The 19,699-nt window shown below is 45.3% G+C and overlaps 2 protein-coding genes across 3 annotated transcripts in view; one reads left to right on the forward strand and one right to left on the reverse strand.

Moving 5' to 3' along the window:
* Window positions 1-8,335: 8,335 nt before the first annotated feature.
* Window positions 8,336-13,449, reverse strand: LOC103478281 (prostaglandin reductase 3). Its single transcript, XM_008432010.3, has 2 exons — window positions 12,788-13,449; window positions 8,336-9,380 (listed from the first exon to the last, which is right to left on the reverse strand). The coding sequence occupies exons 1-2, from the start codon at window positions 13,093-13,095 to the stop codon at window positions 8,450-8,452; spliced, it is 1,239 nt and encodes a 412-aa protein (XP_008430232.2). The 5' UTR covers window positions 13,096-13,449; the 3' UTR covers window positions 8,336-8,449.
* The window catches only part of tshz1 (teashirt zinc finger homeobox 1), a 49,922-nt gene continuing 42,754 nt past the window's right edge, over window positions 12,532-19,699 (forward strand). The window contains exons 1-2 of one of the 2 annotated variants that reach the window (XM_017309589.2): window positions 12,532-12,647; window positions 16,232-16,906. In XM_017309589.2, coding sequence (XP_017165078.1) covers window positions 16,867-16,906 — 40 coding nt within the window. In that variant the 5' untranslated portion in view covers window positions 12,532-12,647; window positions 16,232-16,866. Of the gene's footprint in view, window positions 12,648-15,359; window positions 16,014-16,231; window positions 16,907-19,699 lie in introns of those variants that run through there. The other variant, XM_017309588.2, reaches the window with a different exon arrangement.

A 19,699-nucleotide genomic window follows, 5' to 3' on the forward strand; every position in this document is an offset into this window, starting at 1 on the left:
TGTGCCCAGGAGCTATTTGTGTCTCCACAAACCACCTCCTCCTCCTCCACCACCCGGCTTTGTCCAACCCTCCCCAATCACCGGGGACGGGCCCACCGTCTCCAGCCCCGAATTACTCAATCAGGAGGACACATTTACAGATGACACCTTTATTACAATTAATCAGGGGAACTTGATTAAGAAAGTTATTCCTCCCCCTTCATTGAGACTCACACAAGTGGCGCACGCCGCATATTGTAATTTATGTCCCACTGAGCTCTCGCGCCGCTGACGGACAGAAGAGACGACAGACTGCCAGGAAGCGCCGAGACACGCGGGGATGTTTGCGTGCGGCGGAGTCGTGCGCGTGCGGCTGCAAACAAACACGTTTCCTGTCTCGTTCTGTCGCGCGTCTCAAGTTTTGTTTAAAAAAAAAAACAACAAAAAAAGCAAAAAAAAAAAAAAAAAAAAAAGAAAACAGTTTAATAAATGACTTTAATTGGATGTAGAGATGTGCTTGCAAAAGGAGGCATGAATATTCTGCTCCCTTTCTTCTTTTCACACACACGCACACACGCACATACACCGTCCTGAATGAAGCCATCTCTTTACCTTTACTCACAGCTCCTGGGTCTGCTGTGGCTAATTAGTTGAGTGGGGTTTTAGGTTTGGTAATTAGGCAGGGGTAGGAGTGATGGGGGCTCGGGGAGTTGGAGAGCTGAGAGGGGTCTTGACTGACTTGCAGAGGGAAAGAAACTGGACTGTCTGGATGCTGGCAGCACCAGGCAGCAAGCCGGTGTCCCTGAGGCGCCTGGGAGGTAGACTACCGTGCCACACTACGGGGGTGATGTCTTTGTTAGGTGACACATATAAAAGCGAGGGGTGGGGGGGGAATAAAAAGGAGAAAAAGGGGGAATCTTTCAAAAACTTCCCTGCAACTTGAATAAGAAAAAGTACAGCAGTTACTCAGGACAGATCATTTGAGAACCAGGAAAAGCTGACTAACGTCACTCCAGTTACATAAACATATTCATGTTATGGTTTCACTAGTTGAACTCTGGGCTCTGGGCCAACACCCAAAGTTGAATGCCATATCAGAATACGCAAATGTTTGTATGTCTTATTGAGATTTTAAGTAAAAAGTTGTGAACATTTTTCACATGAAAGGAAACTACATGCTTTTAACATTTAAGACAAAAAAAATCTGAACAGTATGGCATGCATTTATACATAGAACCACATTTTGCTGAAATTATGGCTGCACATGTTTTTGATACATCATCAGTTTTTCAAACTGACATTTTTGTCGCACAGTTTTTTGCAGATTGACCTTGAGAATTTATGCTGCCGATCAGATAGGAAGAAAAGCTTTCCCGCAGCATCATACTGCCACCACCATGTTCCATGTGAGTTCAGGTTAATGTGTAATGTTCAAGTTCTCACAGCCTTTCATTTAAGTCTCTCTGTTGACTTGTCGGCGGTTTTTTTTTCAGTCGTCTTGATGCTTTTTGTTTAGCAAAACTCGTGCACTAAATTTATTTTAATGTGTCAGAGTAAAGGCTATTCCAATATTTAAATGGAGGAACTGTGAAAATCACTTTCTATCTTTCACTTCACAAATATTTTATACCATATAATCCCGTCAACCCCTGAAAACATATATATGTATCATATCTGTTGAGGTTTTGGTTGTAATATAAAAGGTTCAAAGGATGTGTAATGTTGCAAGACATTGAGGGCATTTCACAGTAAAAGTGTAGCAAAGGTGTAAATCTTAAAATTACACTTTTATTTTTTTAACTTACAGTTCACAACTTTTCTTCCCCTATAAAAGTAAATCTGAACATATCTTTATTGGGACTAATGCAAATTCCCCCCCCCCCCCCCTCCCCCCCACGCACCCCACACACCACACGCACACATTTAAACGCAGTAGATTGAACTAAGCGTTACAGCCTGCTCGTTATCTTGAAACGATTCATATTTGCATATAATAGGCATAGATCTCTCCACCTGTTCCACTGTCGCAGTCTGCAGCAACACCTTCAGAAGGCCCCTCTCTATCTTTAATGTCTTGTTTACGCTCGGCGGCTCCACGCTGATTCGGTGCGATGCCAGTTAGCAGCCGAACGCGGCAACACAATCCAATTAAATAAAGAGTGTTGTCTCTTCAGGTTGCTGTGTGTTCTCTAATTGGGGCTGTGACTGCTCACTAATCAGCGGAGGTACAGGTAGGCCCCCGGAGGACGCCGAGACGAGGCCTCTCCTGTTAATTGTGGAAGACGCAGAACTTGGCCTCCTCCTCCTCCTCCTCCTCTTCTCTCCTTTGCAGTCCAGCTCTCGGATGCGGGCTGGACTCGTCCAAACATCTGCGCGCATCGTCACCTCTGTCACCTCTTCGGAGCGGCTGGCGTGTAGGAGCTTGCTTTTGTGTTCTAACACCTGAACAAACAGGGGTGTTGAGGAGGGAACCTGTTGTGTGCAGTCAGAGTGATTCCCAGTGCTTCCATTTAATTATAGTCTTAAGGCTGTAGTTTAATTATAATTTTAGTCCCAAAAGTTGCTTGAAGCCTGGTTTGTTCTATAGTAGAGAGTATCTCATGGCAAAAAAAAAAAAAAAAGTATGCTATTTTGAGGTGTTTCTGAAGGCGAATGTTTGCAGGATGTTCTAAAAAAGAAAAGACAAAATAAGCAAAAGCACTTTCCTCATATTTTCCATAATGAACCAACTCCAGCTTCAAAGACATCCCAGCCGTTTATTGCCGCTGTATGAAGCTATAAAATGTCGTTACACTGATTATTATTTACATGGAAAGTAGAGGTTGAAGGTAGTGCGCCACCAATGATCTTCCCATGTAGAACGTACTAATACAGCATGTAAACTGTTTTGATGTTGGCATAGAATAGAAAAATAAATCAATCCAAAAATCTCTAACATCTATTCTATCATCCATCTGTTTTCAACATATTAAAATACCACAGCAACAGCTATTTCATTAACATTATTGTTTCAACTTAGTGTACTTATATTGTGCGAACCATTTACTTTGGTGTTATCTTGGTCTGTTAGTTATATAGAAGCCAGTGATTATTTGCACGGTAAAATGAGGTTGGAGGATTCATCATTGATCATCCCCAGTGAAACAATTGCGTAACGCGTGAAGCATTTTCAGTCATAGTACGTAATTCTTTCATATAAAAGTACACAAAAAGTTATGGATGTTTACATATAATGATTAAAATAAAGCCCCATTTTTTAATTGCGGAAAATAATTCAATTGTTCTGAATGGAAACACTTTACACGGTCTGTCTCAAAACGTGTTTTCTCGTAGCGATATCAACAGTGGCGCAGTTCCTCCTACATCCATTTCCTGTTGAATAAACGCCACAAAGCTAACTGCTGATTCAAAGGGGACGCAAAAACAAATATCCTAAAACAATTTCCATAAAAAAGTGGCATGCATTTGTTATTTACAGAGAAGTCATTTGCTGTTCATACCAGAAATTTTAACCAGGGCCTTTCTCTGACTAGCCGTTAGCTTCAACATCCAGGACCAACTCATCTGGATTTACACTATCACTTTACAGCTCAATGAAGACACCAAGAGTGTTTTCTACCACAGATATTAACTACTGGAAAGCTTTTATGGGTTATACACAGTGGAAATTCTGGACGGTCCATTTCAACCGTGATTTGACTTTTTCCAAACCAAAATGGCTCTGTCCTACTGTGCTGCAGCATTTTGTTTTCTCCTGTTCTGTCTCTTTGAAAGTGGCAGCTTTTGCATGCTGGGGTCACACCTGTAACGCGTTTCACACCGAGTTGTATTTTTGAGCAGCCACCTGGATGAGGAAATAACGGGATCACGGAGCATGAAGACGACAGGGCCTTCCTGCCAAGAAAGAACAGGTGTTTGTTTTTCGGCGGAACACATTAACACGAAACAGACTGCTCTGACATTCGAAGACTAATGTCACTACATAGCTTTAAAACAGTCCAATCAGATGAGACGTTTGAAAGCTTTCGTTTGAGTGAAATGGACCGTTGTTTCGTGATCAACGGCTTGCGAATAACCTTGATAAGTAATTTTGTGCGCCTTTGTTTTTTTTTCCTCTCAAAAAACAAAACAACAACAAAAAAATAATGATAAAGAAAGAAAACAAAATGTGTCAGGGGGCATTTTCTAAAACATTCACCTTAAGTGATTTTTTTCCCCCACTCAGTTTGAGGGAGAAAATAATGACATTTTCTAGTCCAACTACTGCTTAGCTGGACTAATTTATCCTTTTTTTTGCTGTTATTACGAGCGGCTTCGAGGGCATGTGAATGAAAAGATTGATTGTGCGAACGCCGTTTCTGTCAGCCACAAACATGGCAATGAAATGCCGAGCGCACCTGGAGCGGCACTTGCTTTTGACAAGCTCGCACTGACGCCAAGCCCCCCCACCCGCTCTCCACACCATTACAAAAACAGTGAAGTCCATCATAAAATATTTATGGCAGATAAAGTAGTTGGGAGTGCTAAAAGCAAGCGCATTACGGCAGCAGGTATAAAATAATTCCAGAGGTAGGACTGTGGGGGAGGGTGGGTGACGTGGAGCAGTAGGAAGGTGAGGCACAATAACAGAAAACATGAAAATGTTTTGAGAGGTCGAACATGAGGGCTTTTGTTTCAGGACCTTGCTTCAAAAAGCTACAGGTGAAACTGGAAACAATGTAGAAAAAGACAATTCTCACTGCCTGACTTGAACTCTTGACTCAACTTTTCAAGTTTCAGTTCACCTGGGTTTAGCAAAATTATTTCTGTTGGCTAAATGTAAGAATGTTTAATTGAAATTTTCTCAAATTCAGCTTTTATTTCTTTAGTATTTGCCTTTAAAACTGTATGACTTCAGTTAAACATTTTGGATTTCCTTCCACAATCTTCTCACAATGGTTTTGACCAATTTCACTTGACAGAACCAGTGAGGGAAGTCCGGTTTGTAGGCCGCCTTGCTCGCATTCAAAAAATATTGACCTGGTTGTTCTTGAGATGCTTCTTTTTTTTTTTTAGATTGTTTAGATGTATGGTTGGGGTCCTTTTCCATTTGAAAGACCCATTTCAAATGGGTCCCATTTGACCCATATAAAATTGTTTCCAAATGATGTAATCTAATTTGTGAAGTGCACCAGTCCCTCCTGTTGCAAAACCCCCACACAAGATGCCACCTGGTATGCTCCATACTCAGGACAACTTTCTCAAGCAAGATCCCACTTTCTTCAAAATGTAAAAATATGTATGTCTGTAAAGTTAAGATCTTTGTCTCTGAGGAGAATTGCAGAGCTGTGTCATGATCCGTGTTTCTATGTGTTTATTTTCTAGTTTCTGTGTGATCCTGTTCCCTGTTAGTCCTGTCTCTGCGTCTTTCCCCGTTGATTGTCTCCCAGGTGTGTCTCGTTCCCGTGATTGCCCCGTGTGTATTTAGTCTCCCCTGTTGTCTGTGTTCTTCGTCGGGTCCTTGTCAATTGAATGTCGATTGATGTCACCTGTCTCCGTGCTGCCAGTTTTTCCTCGTGCTGTTTCCCTGTTGTTCCTTGTTCCCTGTTCTTTGTCATTAAATTCATCATTTTCCGTCACAACCTGGGCCTAAGCGTCATCTCCTCACCTACCACCAAATCTCCTCCTGACAGAAGGACCCGACCAAACGAACGGTGAGGAAGCTATGGCATACTGCCCCCCAGGTGTGGGACCACGTCGCCACGAGCGCCCTAAACCGCTGGAGGTCCCGGCCCCTGGGCGCTGGAATCACCAGCGCTCTGAGCCGCCGGAGGTCCCGGCCACTGGGCGCTGGCGTCACCATCGCTCTGGGCCACCGGAGGTCCCGGTCCCGGAGCATCGACGTCGTCGCCGCCATCGGCCTCCGAGGTTTCCAGCGCCCGCTGCCGGCGTGCAGCCACCCGAGCTTCCTGCACCCGCTGCCGGCGTGCAGCTCCCCGAGCTTCCTGCACCCGCTGCCGGCGTGCAGCTCCCCGAGCTTCCTGCGCCCGCTGCCGGCGTGCAGCTCCCCGAGCTTCCTGCGCCCGCTGCCGGCGTGCAGCTCCCCGAGCTTCCTGCGCCCGCTGCCGGCGTGCAGCTCCCCGAGCTTCCTGCACCCGCTGCCGGCGTGCAGCTCCCCGAGCTTCCTGCACCCGCTGCCGGCGTGCAGCTCCCCGAGCTTCCTGCACCCGCTGCCGGCGTGCAGCTCCCCGAGCTTCCTGCACCCCCTGCCGGCGTGCAGCTCCCCGAGCTTCCTGCACCCGCTGCCGGCGTGCAGCTCCACGAGCTTCCTGCACCCGCTGCCGGCGTGCAGCTCCCCAAGCTTCCTGCACCCGCTGCCGGCGTGCAGCTCCCCGAGCTTCCTGCACCCGCTGCCGGCGTGCAGCTCCCCGAGCTTCCTGCGGTCGCTGCTGATGAGCAGCTCCCCGAGCTTCCTGCGGTCGCTGCTGATGAGCAGCCGCCCGTCCCTCCAGAGTCCCCTAGTGTCCCTCCAGAGTCCCCTAGTGTCCCTCCAGAGTCCCCTAGTGTCCCTCCAGAGTCCCCTAGTGTCCCTCCAGAGTCCCCTAGTGTCCCTCCCGAGCTCCCAGCGCCCGCAGCAGCCGGCGCTCCGCCCGAGCTCCCAGCGCCAGAACTCCCCGAGTCCGCTGCCTGTGCGCAGCTCCCCGGTGCTCCGCCCGAGACTCCGCCCGGCCGTCCTGCCGGTCCCCCGGCCTCTGCTCCGCCCGAGCCCACGGCCTCTGCTCCGCCCGAGCCCACGGCCTCTGCTCCGCCCGAACCCCAGTCTCCAGCGCCTGCAGCAGCCGGCGCTCCGACCGTCCCACCGCGGCTCAAGCTCCGCCTCCAGCGTCGCCGCCCACCGCGGCTCAAGCTCCGCCTCCAGCGTCGCCGCCCGCCGCGGCTCAAGCTCCGCCTCCAGCGTCGCCGCCCGCCGCGGCTCAAGCTCCGCCTCCAGCGTCGCCTCCAGCGTCGCCGCCCGCCGCGGCTCAAGCTCCGCCTCCAGCGTCGCCGCCCGCAGCGGCTCAAGCTCCGCCTCCAGCGTCGCCGCCCGCCGCGGCTCAAGCTCCGCCTCCAGCGTCGCCGCCCGCCGCGGCTCAAGCTCCGCCTCCAGCGTCGCCGCCCGCCGCGGCTCAAGCTCCGCCTCCTGCGTCGCCGCCCGCCGGGGCTCAAGCTCCGCCTCCTGCGTCGCCGCCCGCCGGACCTCCCACGAGAGGTCTACCTCCTGTGCCGTGGTCGGCCCCCAGAGGGCTGTGCGGTGTTAGAGTTTCGTTTTGGATCTGGTTTTTGTTTTCTGGACTCTGGCCCTCCTACCGTCGCCCCTCCGCCCACCCTGTTGGGATCTGGTTTTTGTTTTCTGGACTCTGGCCCTCCTGCCGTCGCCCCTCCGCCCACCCTGTTGGGTTGTTTTTTGGACTCTTTTTGTTGGGCGCCTGGTAGTCGCCCCTTGAGGAGGGGGTACTGTCATGATCCGTGTTTCTATGTGTTTATTTTCTAGTTTCTGTGTGATCCTGTTCCCTGTTAGTCCTGTCTCTGCGTCTTTCCCCGTTGATTGTCTCCCAGGTGTGTCTCGTTCCCGTGATTGCCCCGTGTGTATTTAGTCTCCCCTGTTGTCTGTGTTCTTCGTCGGGTCCTTGTCAATTGAATGTCGATTGATGTCACCTGTCTCCGTGCTGCCAGTTTTTCCTCGTGCTGTTTCCCTGTTGTTCCTTGTTCCCTGTTCTTTGTCATTAAATTCATCATTTTCCGTCACAACCTGGGCCTAAGCGTCATCTCCTCACCTACCACCACATCTCCTCCTGACAAGCTGGACTTTCAAACCGTGTTGGTACAGGACTCACCACATTTCAACCAGCATCTTCTTACGGTCTTTAGGTATTGTTTTTTTTTTGGGGTTAACATGTTTATTTTAAACCAAAATATGTTTATCTCTGAGGCACAGGACCCATCTCCTTTCTGGTGGTATGATGACTGGACATTCCTGTGGATTATGCTTGTGCAGAATTGTTTCAATAAATTAATATAGGACTTTCAGGCATCTGGACATTATCATCCAAGGACAGAACAAACCTGTGGAGGTCCACACTTCTATTCCTTTTATCTTGGTTGAGGTTTTTTTTCTGTTATGTCACACAAGGAATGTTTCTTCAAAATATCCAGATGTATACCTCTATGTAATTTTGGTAAATCTGACTTTAACATTTTGTCTGATTTAATATCTAAGAAAAAAGAGGTTGTCTTTTTACACAGCTGTAAGCTTGAGATACAAAATTATACAGGAATTTAGATTGAACCCTGTTATAATCTTACAATCAGAAAAAAAAAACTTTTTAAATGCTTAATATCTGTTTATTAATCATTCTTTATTGAGCTTTATCAAAGATCTTACAAATATAGAATCTGAGGCCACATAAAAGTTGTTCAGTTTGATTTGATTTTAGTGCATCATTAAGGTAAATCACAGCTTGCTATCTCCAACATTTGGAGGTGCCACCTCTACCACAACCTTGCCCAGGTTTTTCCCAGCATACATGTAGTCCACTGCCCTGAAAACTGATTCCAGCCCCACAAATCTGCCCTCCTGCGCCATATCCCCACAATCCACCTCACACACCAGCTCCCCTTTGGCAAACATCTGCATCATGCTGGTCAGGGCCTCCCTGTAGTCCCCGAGGAAGTGGGGTAGGAAGAACCCCCGAACGCTGGCCGACTTCTGGAGCAGCTTGACAGGCAGCGTCCCTCCCTTGAAAGGTGGGATGCCCGACGCGGTCTGGTAGCCCGAAATGAAGCCGATCACTATCAGTCTGCCCTTAGTGGCCAAGGTGTTCACAGCGAGCTCCAGGATGCTTCCCCCCACGGACTCGTACACCACATCTACGCCCTGTGGGTACTCCTTCCTCAGCGTCTTGGCGAGGTCTTCTGTGGCATAGTTGATTGGCCTGTCGCAGCCGATGGATTTGAGGAAGCCTGCTTTCTCGTCGGACGAACACGTCCCAATCACGTGGCAGCCGGCCCGTTTAGCGAACTGCACTGCGAACTGTCCTGTTCCTCCGGCAGACGCTGTGACCATGACGGTCTCGCCCTTAGCCAGGTCGCCGAGGCGCTTCAGGGCAATGTAGGCTGTGGCACCGCTCACCAGCAGTGTGAGGAACTCCGGCTTCGCCGAGGGAACGGGCACGCTCTCCTTGGCTGGGACTACCGTGTACTCCGCGAATGCACCGCTGCCGAAGTAGGCCACCGTGTCCCCGACGGTGTAACGGGAGCTGGCGCTGAGGCCGAGGCCTACGACCTCGCCGATTCCCTCGAAGCCGGCGTCAAAGGGGGGCTTTACCGAAGGGTCATAGCGGCCTGCAGAGTAGTTGATATCAGAGGCGTTGATTCCCACAAAGCTGAAACACAGAGATGCAAAGGTTTATTGTGTAAAAGGTGAGAGAAAAAGACAGCTGCAGCCTAGTGTGGCAAGTTAAAAGCTTGATCTAAAATGCCTCAGGATTATAAATGTACTGATAAAATTCTTGAAATCCTGCGCGAAGGTTAAGACTCAAGTCTTGTTCTGTTGGGCAAAATACTCAGGTTTGTTTTTTTTACAATACCTCTGGTTTTTCCCCCTAGAAAAGAGCAGTCCTGTACCAACAGGACAAGGCTCATATCATTAAACACATTAAATGATGTCATAATTTATTGTCTTCAGAGACGCCCGCAACACAACTGAAACTGTTTTTTATTTTTTTATTATTTTGTTGTTTTTTTTGTTCAATCTGAAGACAGTCGCTTCATGCCTCAACACGAAAAGGCGGCGGTTTTCATCTTACTTTTTGAGGCGACGCTGGGAACAAATCTGGGAGAAAAGGAATGTATAAATAAATCATTTACTGTCTTTTAGAGCGGCGGCGCATGCTGGGCCTCATTACTGTGCATGTCACACGTGTACTTTGAGCTTGTAGATAATGCTCCTGTGGTTTATAGATGGGTAAAGATGATATAACAAAACGCCTTGATTCGACTCCTTTTTTTTTTTACATCTGTGGGATCAGCTGCCTCACAGACATAATGTGGTTTTATTAAAGAGGAACAATTATTTGGATTTACACAAATAGAAAATACTGAAGCTTTTTAAGTTCCCATTGATATAAATATAGAGATTATTTTGGAAATGAAGCCCGAATCTGTTAAGCCTGCAGCCTTTGAAATTGTGTGGAAAACTCGACAGCATTCAGCAAGATAATGTGCTGGAAAATTGTTTCTTTTTGTGGCAAACGTGATGGCGTTGATGTAGAGGTGTGCTGACAGAAACAAAAACACAAAAAGAAAAGTGTTAAGACATTTAAGGTACACTGATCATTTACACGTTAAAATTACGGTTTTAAAACCGCAAAACGTCTGTCAAGCCATTTCTAGGATTTAAAGACTTTTGAATGAGATGCCCCAGGCAGTAATGGAGTGAGCATGGAGGAAGACAGTGCTGCCCCTCCCCCACCTACTGCTGCACACTGGTAGTCAGATGGCTGTCAAATAGACTAGTGTATTTGTGAGATGTTCGGAAACATTTTCACTTGCAAAAGACCACAGTCGTGGTAAAAAACGAGCACAAATCACTTTTATTGTGGTATCGCACGTTTTCTAACAGATTTTTAGTTTTATTCTTTGCTGTTGATAAAGTGAAACTGTGGCGTTTTTATCAAAGGTAATGGCACCCACAGAATCTCACACCTAAAATGTGTGAAGCAACCAAAGCTAGATGTTCAGATGCACTAAAAACTGAACTTTAAAAAAAAAAAAATCTTCTATATATTACAATAAAACTAATAATACTGTCACATATCAGATCATGTTATCAGAAAAAAAAACTGATGACAGTGAACTCTGTAATGATGTCTTTTAGGGACAGCTTCGGTATAAATGTGTGTTTTTGGGGGGCAAAATCAAAACTTAAGAAATACAGATGCAATGATGTTTTTTGCAAGGCAATATCACCTTTTAATTTTACTTTAAGGTCTGATTTGCTGATAGTATTTTGTGCAATTCCATTTTTTCTTTTTTCTTTTTTACAGCTGTAAGACACGAATGGGATTTCATGGCACTTGATTGCGATTGTGGTTTTAAATGGAACAGAGGCTAAAGAGATATGATTCAAAGCATGTCTTTTTTTTTGGCTGATTTACTGGTTAGCTAAAAATCTGTTGTAGCAGCTCAGTCTGAGACAGACTTGCTTGGTCTGTTTGATGGGCAAACATGATTTGTCTGCATATAATGAATAAAAATGAAAAAAATTAAATAAATTACCACCATTATCTGATCTCCGAGAAATGTGTCCCAATCTTTCTGCATTTTTGCACAGAAACCAGAACAGTGTCACAGTATTGTTTTTACACAGAGAACTGCCTCTGAATGAGAAATGCATTTCAGTTTTATCAGAAGTTGTCACATTTACTGCTTAGATATATTACAGAAATTTTTTTTTCCATAAACAGCTTTAAAAAACAAAGAAAAATTAAGAAGTAAAAAAAGAGTAATTTGTGGGGTATGTGGAATAACTTTATTCATAATCTACTATCACCTTTCTCTTTCTTGCTCAGATCTTTGTTTCAGGTTTGTACTCCCCCAAATGGTGTGCGCAGATCGAAGGCGATTCGAACACACACTCTGTAGAGATCGCTGCAGATTAAAAACATCCCGCTGCACTGGCTTTGATATTCAAGATAAAATTATTACAACTCTCTTGCAGCTTTAGTTGATTCTCCAACTCCAGTCAGAGGCAATCCATGAAAACGATTGCCTCTAAAAATTCATCACCTGCTTCAAATTTTATACAATTTCTACCTCACAAGTTGCACCGATCAATCGGCAGAAGACTGGAATCAGCCTATTTCCCCTTGTTGATTCACAAATCTGGAGCTTTCAGTTCCTACATCTGTTGAATTTTACATTTCCATCGACATCAAGGAAGCGACAGCAATTTTGTCTTTATAATCTTCAGAATAAAAGAGGTTGGACTGGGTCAAAAATAAAGGCAGGGAAAACCTGATCAGTGCATCTCTGCTTACAAGCTAACCAGGTTCTAATGCAGAACATTTCACACTTATGTTTAGCCTAATGAGGGGGAAAAAAAAAGACTTTTTTATGGAGAGAAAATAGAACAATAAACATTGTAAACCTCATCAGGTTGCCCGCAGTCGGTAGTGGGGTAGTAAATAAAAAAAACAGGAAAAATACAGAAAATCAAGCATTATAAAGTATGTTTATATTCCTACATCAAAGTAGGCAAATGCTTAGTTTAATGCTGCTTGTGCATTCAGGTGCAATCGGTGCTGGTCTGTGAGGAAACATGTGCCCGATTCCGCCCAAACACACTGCTGCTGCTCTTAATGGGAGACATGATGCTGCAGCTCCAGCGCCACGTAACGCCGCATCTCCTTCTCCATCATCTCCTGATGCCAGTCTGAGCCCCCCACCGATTTTCTGTGTGTGCAGGTTGGTGACGTAGGGAGACAGGAGGACAGAGAGAGAGAGAGAGAGACCGAGAGGGAGAGATGGATTGATAGACAAATGCAGGGAGGGCGGAACTTGGAGTAACTGTGTTTTTCTCTTCTTTTTTTTTTTATTGCCATCTCGTGATGATGATAGTGCTGATGATGATCGCGGTCGCCGGATTTGAGGTAAGCGGAGAGCTTTCTGTAACTTCCCCCCAACAATAACAGTGATAGATCAGACACCGTATCGGTCATCTCACCCAGAACCCCTCAGCCCACCCCACCGCCTCACTCCATACCCCACCTCCCCCCCGGCAACAACTCACCGATTCCGGACGAGGAGCTCTGCGTCTCCGGGCGTCGGAACGGCGACGGTCCGCACGCTGACGGCCTCTCTGAAATCCTGACTGAGCTTGGTGACGACCAGCTTCTTCATGCTGCTCGGTATGGAGGAGCCTTTGAAATCCATGAAGTGCGCCGAGTAGGACGTGTCGATGACGAAGCGCCTCGGAACCGTCGGGCGAACTCCGGAAAGCGCGTCGGTGGCACGTGCAGCACGAGCCCGGCCGACGAGCGACCCGGCAGCTCTCCTCCCCAGTAGCAAAAGCAGCCGCGGCGGCGACGAGCTGGCCATGGCTCCGAATTGTGGCAAAGTTCACGGAGCAAACTTGCCAGTAATGAGCCCTGCTGCCGTTAGCCTGCGCTACAGGCTTTTTTTTCCTTCCCCCTCTGCGCATTGCGCGGCGCGCGCAGATCAGATCAGGCCGGGCTGAGCCGCAACAAACGCGTCTCGACGAGTAAAAATAAATAAACCACTCCGCGCTTTTGCTACGCAGTATGTACAGCTAAAACCACGTTCTGAATGTGTGTGTGTGTGTGTGTGTGTGTGTGTATGCGTGTGTTTTATTGGGATTAAAACGCAGCACCGCCGCAGCTCAGTGGGGAAGAGGCACAGCAAGCGCCCCTGACTTGTCGTCGGAGTCCCTCCCCTTTCCCGGACACACACAGCATTCACTTCCTAGTACATGCAAAGGTGAAACGGATCAATCCACACAAATCCCAACGTATCCCCTCCGCACACACGTGCCCCACAAATTCATTGTAACATCTAAAATAATAAAAGAATATGTAATTTAAAAACGCCCTCCAGTTTTGCCTGTCAGTTTGTGTGGGTACACCTGTAACCAGAGCTTTCTCACTGGCGATTCGTGGAATTTGCATGTTTTCATTTTGCTATCATCTGTTGTCACCTGATCTTTTTTTTTCTCGAAGCAACGGGTTTGTTCTCTCTCTCTCTCTCTCTCTCTCTCTCTCTCTCTCTCTCTCTCTCTCTCTCTCTCTCTCTCTCTTGGAAGTCCGCCCGACTTTTGTAAGGGGTGGCAAAATGAGGGTGGGGTGTGTATGTAGGAAGAAGCAACAATTACATTTCAGGAGTGCTATCAATATGGTACGACAAATATTAAAGTGTAACCACCCTCCTTATGTGAAAGCATAGACCTTTCTCCACAAATTTTGAAAAAAATTCCAAAAACTGGGCGGAGCCAAATGAGACTGAGGGGCATGGTCGAGGGTAAGTGCAGTTAGCACTGATGCTAATCTATCAACTTTGTCACTATTTTGTGAGATTCCAGACATATCTAGTGACTTTTTAATCAAAAATAAACAAGTGACAAATCTAGTGACTTTTTCTGTGTTAAAGACTTTTATGGACAACACTTTGCAATTCAGCTGCAACTCTTCTTTGTTGGGAATAAGCATCAAGAGCTAGCATGAGCACTGTTTTAAACAAAGGTAGAATTCAAGTTTTTAGCCACTGTCTGACCTCAGGAGGCCACTCCTGAGACTGTTTTAGACGAAAATAATGCAGAATTAAACATGAAAATGTAAACATTTGCACAGTAGTAAAAGATAGAACCCTAAATAACTTCTTTTGACAGTGCTGGAAAAAAAAGGTTGATTTAGGGGTTAGCTACACTTTTAAATAAACCCCAATACACTTTAGTTATGTTTTTAACTATAACAAAAATCAGATGTTTTGATAGCGCATGTTTCCTCAATCCCTGGAACATTTTGTGACAAGGATTTTGGAGCTAGCGCAAATTTCATATTTCTCATAAAATTGTAAGATTTTTAAAAACAACTAAATATTATTTGTATTAACCAAAGATGCAAACCGTTAGAACTGCTAATAGCTGGTTCATTTCTCCAACTTTCTTAGTGTTTTATAGCCTCCATATTGGATAGTGTTTGGCATTGACAGGGCCTAAAAAACCCTTAGAAATTATCTGGCAGTCGTTGGCCAGACCGTCTTTCATGCATAGTAATGTTTCTAAATATGTATTTAAACTAGGAGAAGACATGTTTGAAATAGTTGTAACATATTTATTCTCGCGGTTGTCACAGCACAATGTTATCTAAATTGTATTATTGTTTTAGATTTTTAGGGGTTCCATCTCGCCCCCCTTACCTTATCAAAACTTCCCAGTGCCACCCCTGCAGATACTAAAGAATTTAATAATCCAAAATTTCTTAAAACAATTTAAAAAAAGAAAAAGGAAAGTAGCTTATAAGCATAAGTCAGGTGATAACACAGCTGGCAGGACAAGATGAGAACACTTCCATGAATCTCCAGTAGCACCCCCAAGCCTGTTGTTCACTCTCCCCCCCCTCTCGTCGAGACAGTGTTGCTGTGTATGTTTGCTTCTATGGTTTTAAGAGATAACTTTGAATGAGTTGCAATATATATATATATATATATATATATATATATATATATATATATATATATATATATATATATATATATATTGTGTATGTGTATAATTGTATTTATTTTTGCAGCAGCAGCACAATAAAACTCCTTTTTTTTCGGGTGCCTCCCCCCATTCTGACTGCCCCCTTTTCCAAACTTTCTGGACGCAGCCCTGCCTGGATGTAAGTTTGGGTTCCAGAAGACTTCCATTTGTCTCTAAAACGGAGGTTTAGTATTTTTAAAGCAAGAGGAGAGAGAGGGAGGAAGAGAGAGAGAGAAAGAGAGGGGGAGAAAACGAGAGAGAGAGAGAGAAAACAAGACAATTAAAAAGATTGACAGGTAGGCTCCTCTGTCAGGGGTGACGCTTGCGGAGAGGGGAGGAGTAAAAACTGTAGCAGGAAAAGCCACTCGATGCGTCTGTCTATCAGTTGAGACTGTCTGAAACAGCTTCCAGATCCACCGCGTTTCCCCCATTTTTTCCCACCTCCTCTCCTTTCGGGAGAGCGACCTCGGATCAGTCCCCTGGAGTTTCTTTCTTCTTCTTCTCCTCCTTCTTGTTCTTCTTCTTCTTTCTAAAAGACGCAGACGTTTTTTCGCTCCTGTCGATGTGATCTGATCAGATCTGATCTGATCCGAGTGTTTTCTTTTTTATATATATATATATATTTTTGGGGGTGGGGGGGCGCGAAGCTCGGATGCGCCTCTTCACCGCATGAAGCTGTGATCCTTAAAATAAAGAAAAACCACACCGACTCTGTCCGAGATGAGGCGTGGAAATTATTCGCACCACTCTTAAAAGCGTAAGTACGAGAGTGCAGGTCTCAGTTTATTGTTCCCCTGTTTCTCTTTTTCCTTCTTCTTCTTTTTCTCTCAAATGGGAGAGGAGAGGAGGGGAAGGGAAAAGTCTCCGCCGGACGGCTGACGCTGGATCCGGGCTGAGGTGGTGTGCAAGGGACGAGGTTGCCATGAACCCATCTTAACGTCTTGCTCTCTGTCTGTTTTCTTCCTTTCTTTTTAGGTGTCTGGGTAAAGAAAAGAAGGAAACGGGAGCATCAGTGGAGACTGCTCCCTCACATCGGACCTTATTTGTTTGATGAAATCACCCTTTATATATATATATAAATATATATATATATATAGTTTTGGCGTGCGTTAAAAGGCGCAGCAAACTATCTCTCTCCCCCCCACCCCTTCAACCGGGACTAGAGATTATTATAGGGGGATTTATTTTTTTCCACACACAAAAAAAAGGAGTGAACTGAAAACTTAATTTTTTTTTTTTTTTGGTGCTTTATTTTTTCTTTATTATTATTAACACTGTAATTGTTTTTATTATTATTATTTATTTTTATTGCCGGCCAACGAGAGAAATGAAGGAAGATGATATTTGATGGACACGGAGGTTTCGGGAGCTGACCGAACCCTCAGTTTCGCTGAAGCCGACCCCCCAGCCATCATCCACATCCAACAGAGAAACGAGAAGCCTGGTGCTTTTTTCTTTTTTTCTTTTTCTTTTTTGAGCCTCAGAAAAAGGATGATTCCTCAAATCTGATCAGACTTTGACTCGTCTTTTTTTTTCTTTTTTTTTTTTTTTAATACATAAATTAAATAAATATTCCTGCATGAGAAGCTCCGTGGAAGGTGACGGTCACTATGCCGAGGAGAAAGCAGCAAGAGCCGCGGCGATCAGCAGGTACAGCCCGCTCCTTCCCTTCTAAACCTTTCTTCTTTCTGAAACACTTCACATTTCATTTTTGTTTCCACGTTTTAGTAGGCTATTAGTTGTTTAAAAACACACACACACACACACACACATTTCTAATCCGTCCGTCTTGTCACCCGTGACTCACATTAGTTTGGATAAAGTGACCCAAACTGCGCAAAAGACGCACGGATCCAGCCACTTTTTCTTCCCCCCTGGAAACTTTTAAGAATAGTGAGATAAACTAAATGGTATGTTGTTGTGAGGATAAAAGCGGGGAGGGGAGTTTTAGAGGTTTTGAGAGTGAGTGAGTGAGTAATGATGAATAATTGACACAGAGAGTCGGTTTTTCCCCTCTCCCTCTTTTTTTTCGGTTTTATTAGAAGATTGCCATCCTTGATTTGATGCGTGATTGATCGCCTGTCATGTGGCACTCTTTGATCTGTTCATCCCCGATAAACATCAATAAATCCCCTCCATGAAGGCTGCAGCGTTGGCCAATCAGACACACGTGAAGATCGTCTATTTTATCATTATTATTTTTATTATCATTATTATTATTGCATGTATTTTTTTTTTTAATTTAGGCCAAAACAATCTTATAAAGTTGGGAATTTAGTATAAAAAACAGGGCTAGAAGCATCCGCTTGTTTATTTTGATGTGCATGTGTAAGTGTAGGACTATTAACAAGACCAGAGTGAAATACTTTTGCTACAGTCACTCTATTTATGTGAATATTTGTAATTTGGGAGACAAAAACAAAAAAATATTAAAATAGAAAAACAGTAGAAAACCCACAATTTGGAAAGAGTCAGTATAAATCAGTGCAAAATGAGGTGCACCCATTCGATCTCAGTAAACACAGCATTAGATGAATCTGAAGTTGGCACGTGTGTGTACAAAAATAAAAAAAATACATTGGAGTCTGTTGTGATCGTGATTCTGCACTTTGATGGCCACAGGTAGGAAAGATCTCCTGTGGCGTTGTGTTGGTGCTTCTAAGTGGAATCATTCTTTCTCTCCTGTGATTGGCCAGCGCGTTGTACAGTAGGGTGTATGCACTACTTGTTTGTTCTTTTTTTCTTTTCAGACACAAATAAGAAAATTCTCTTCCAGATTTATCCCACGCTCCCAGCTAGAGCAGATATACCCCTATGCTGTGATGTTTAGCAAAGTGACCAGCTGATAGAAGCAGTTATTGGGAAAAAGGACCCCACAAGGTTGACATGTACTAGTTTGGATTTGGATCTGAACCCCCCACACAACCACCACCACCACCAACCATCACCCCCCACTCCCCTCTGCAGCCTTTAAACAAATGTAAATGAGTGACAGGGGCTTTTCTACCTCTGTGCTAATGAGGCTGAGCCTTTGAAGTTAGGCATTAACAACTGCAGCGAACAAAAGACAGTTACAGAATTTTAAAGAGATTTTTTTTTATTTATTTTTTTTATATGAGGTGCAGAGCAGGTCGTACGGGAGGCCCGGCCGCCGAGGACTTTGAACTCAGCGGGTTTTATCATTGTGATGATGTTGAGGAGGAGGAGGAGGAAGAGGAGCAGAGGGACTGTGAGATGGAGACGATTCTCCGACTGAACAGTCTTCCTGGAATCGCTGGGCCACACTGGGAAGCCGGGGAATTCGGATTTCCACTTCCAGGGCTTGCTGTGCTTTTCCGCGCGTGGTTTTCGAGGGTTATGAAGAGCCAGGCGTGCGTGACGCGACACCGACGTGACCTCCCCGCCCCCTTCTTTTCCTCACATCAAAAACGCACACATAAACGCCACAGATCCAGCTAAGCGTCCGCCGGGAGCCGCAAACATCACGGCTCGTGACGGTCGATCAAACGGAGGGTCTTCCTCCGTTCTCCCAGGAAAACGAGAGTCCAGATAAGGACTTCCACTTGTACTTCACACACACACACACGCACACCCCCACACACACACACACTGTAGTCTGGCCTGATGCTCTACTGGGAGTTGGCACTGACCTGTAGCTTCCTCCCTGTGTGCCACATCTCAAACTGCTATCGGTGGCAAAAATCAGACGTCACATGATTTAAAAAAAGAAACAAACAAAAAAAGAGTTTTGGTGCGGATTACTATTAATTTCACACCCACGTAAATAATATTATGTTGGTATTTACATACAGAAAAGATTTTGTAACGTTTTACTGTCAAGTTGCTCAAACTTTTATGAGTAGATACATTTACTACACTATATTTTTTTGCGTTTTCTCTGCAACTCAAACATAATTTCTTGCTACATATCAAATAAGAAATTTGCAATACTTTTTTTTTTTTGAAGAAATCTATATTTTTTTACAAAACTTTTCAAAACATTCAGAGTCTCTGTCTCAACGCTTTGGAGTTAAAGGGAGGCGAAACAAACAAACATGTGGGCCCTTTCGTTTTCGGCCGGGCAGAGCCGGATCCAGTCGCGGGTTTTTACCGAACGCGTTCCGTTACTTCCGTGACCCTCCGATCCCGGAAGTGTCGTCCTCCTGCTCAGCGTGACACCTTGCGGCCGTCCCTCCCTCCCTCCCCCTCTTCCCTCCATTCCCGGCAAACCACTTTGTTTTCGAGGCGGCGAAGACGAGGGACGAGCGGAGGACAGAAAAAGGAGTGGCTCTGCCTTTCATCCGAGGCGGTTCTCGGATCTGCTCAGATCAGATAGTCACTGCTTCGTCTTTTGAAACACGCTGGTTAATTATAAGACAGAGAAGCGTGTGTGTGTGTGTGTGTGTGTGTGTGTGTGTGTGTGTTCAGCTTGGAAAGGGTGGA

Source organism: Poecilia reticulata, chromosome 16, assembly GCF_904066995.2.
Source record: "Poecilia reticulata chromosome 16, P_reticulata-male-v2, whole genome shotgun sequence".
Lineage (NCBI taxonomy): Eukaryota > Metazoa > Chordata > Actinopteri > Cyprinodontiformes > Poeciliidae > Poecilia > Poecilia reticulata.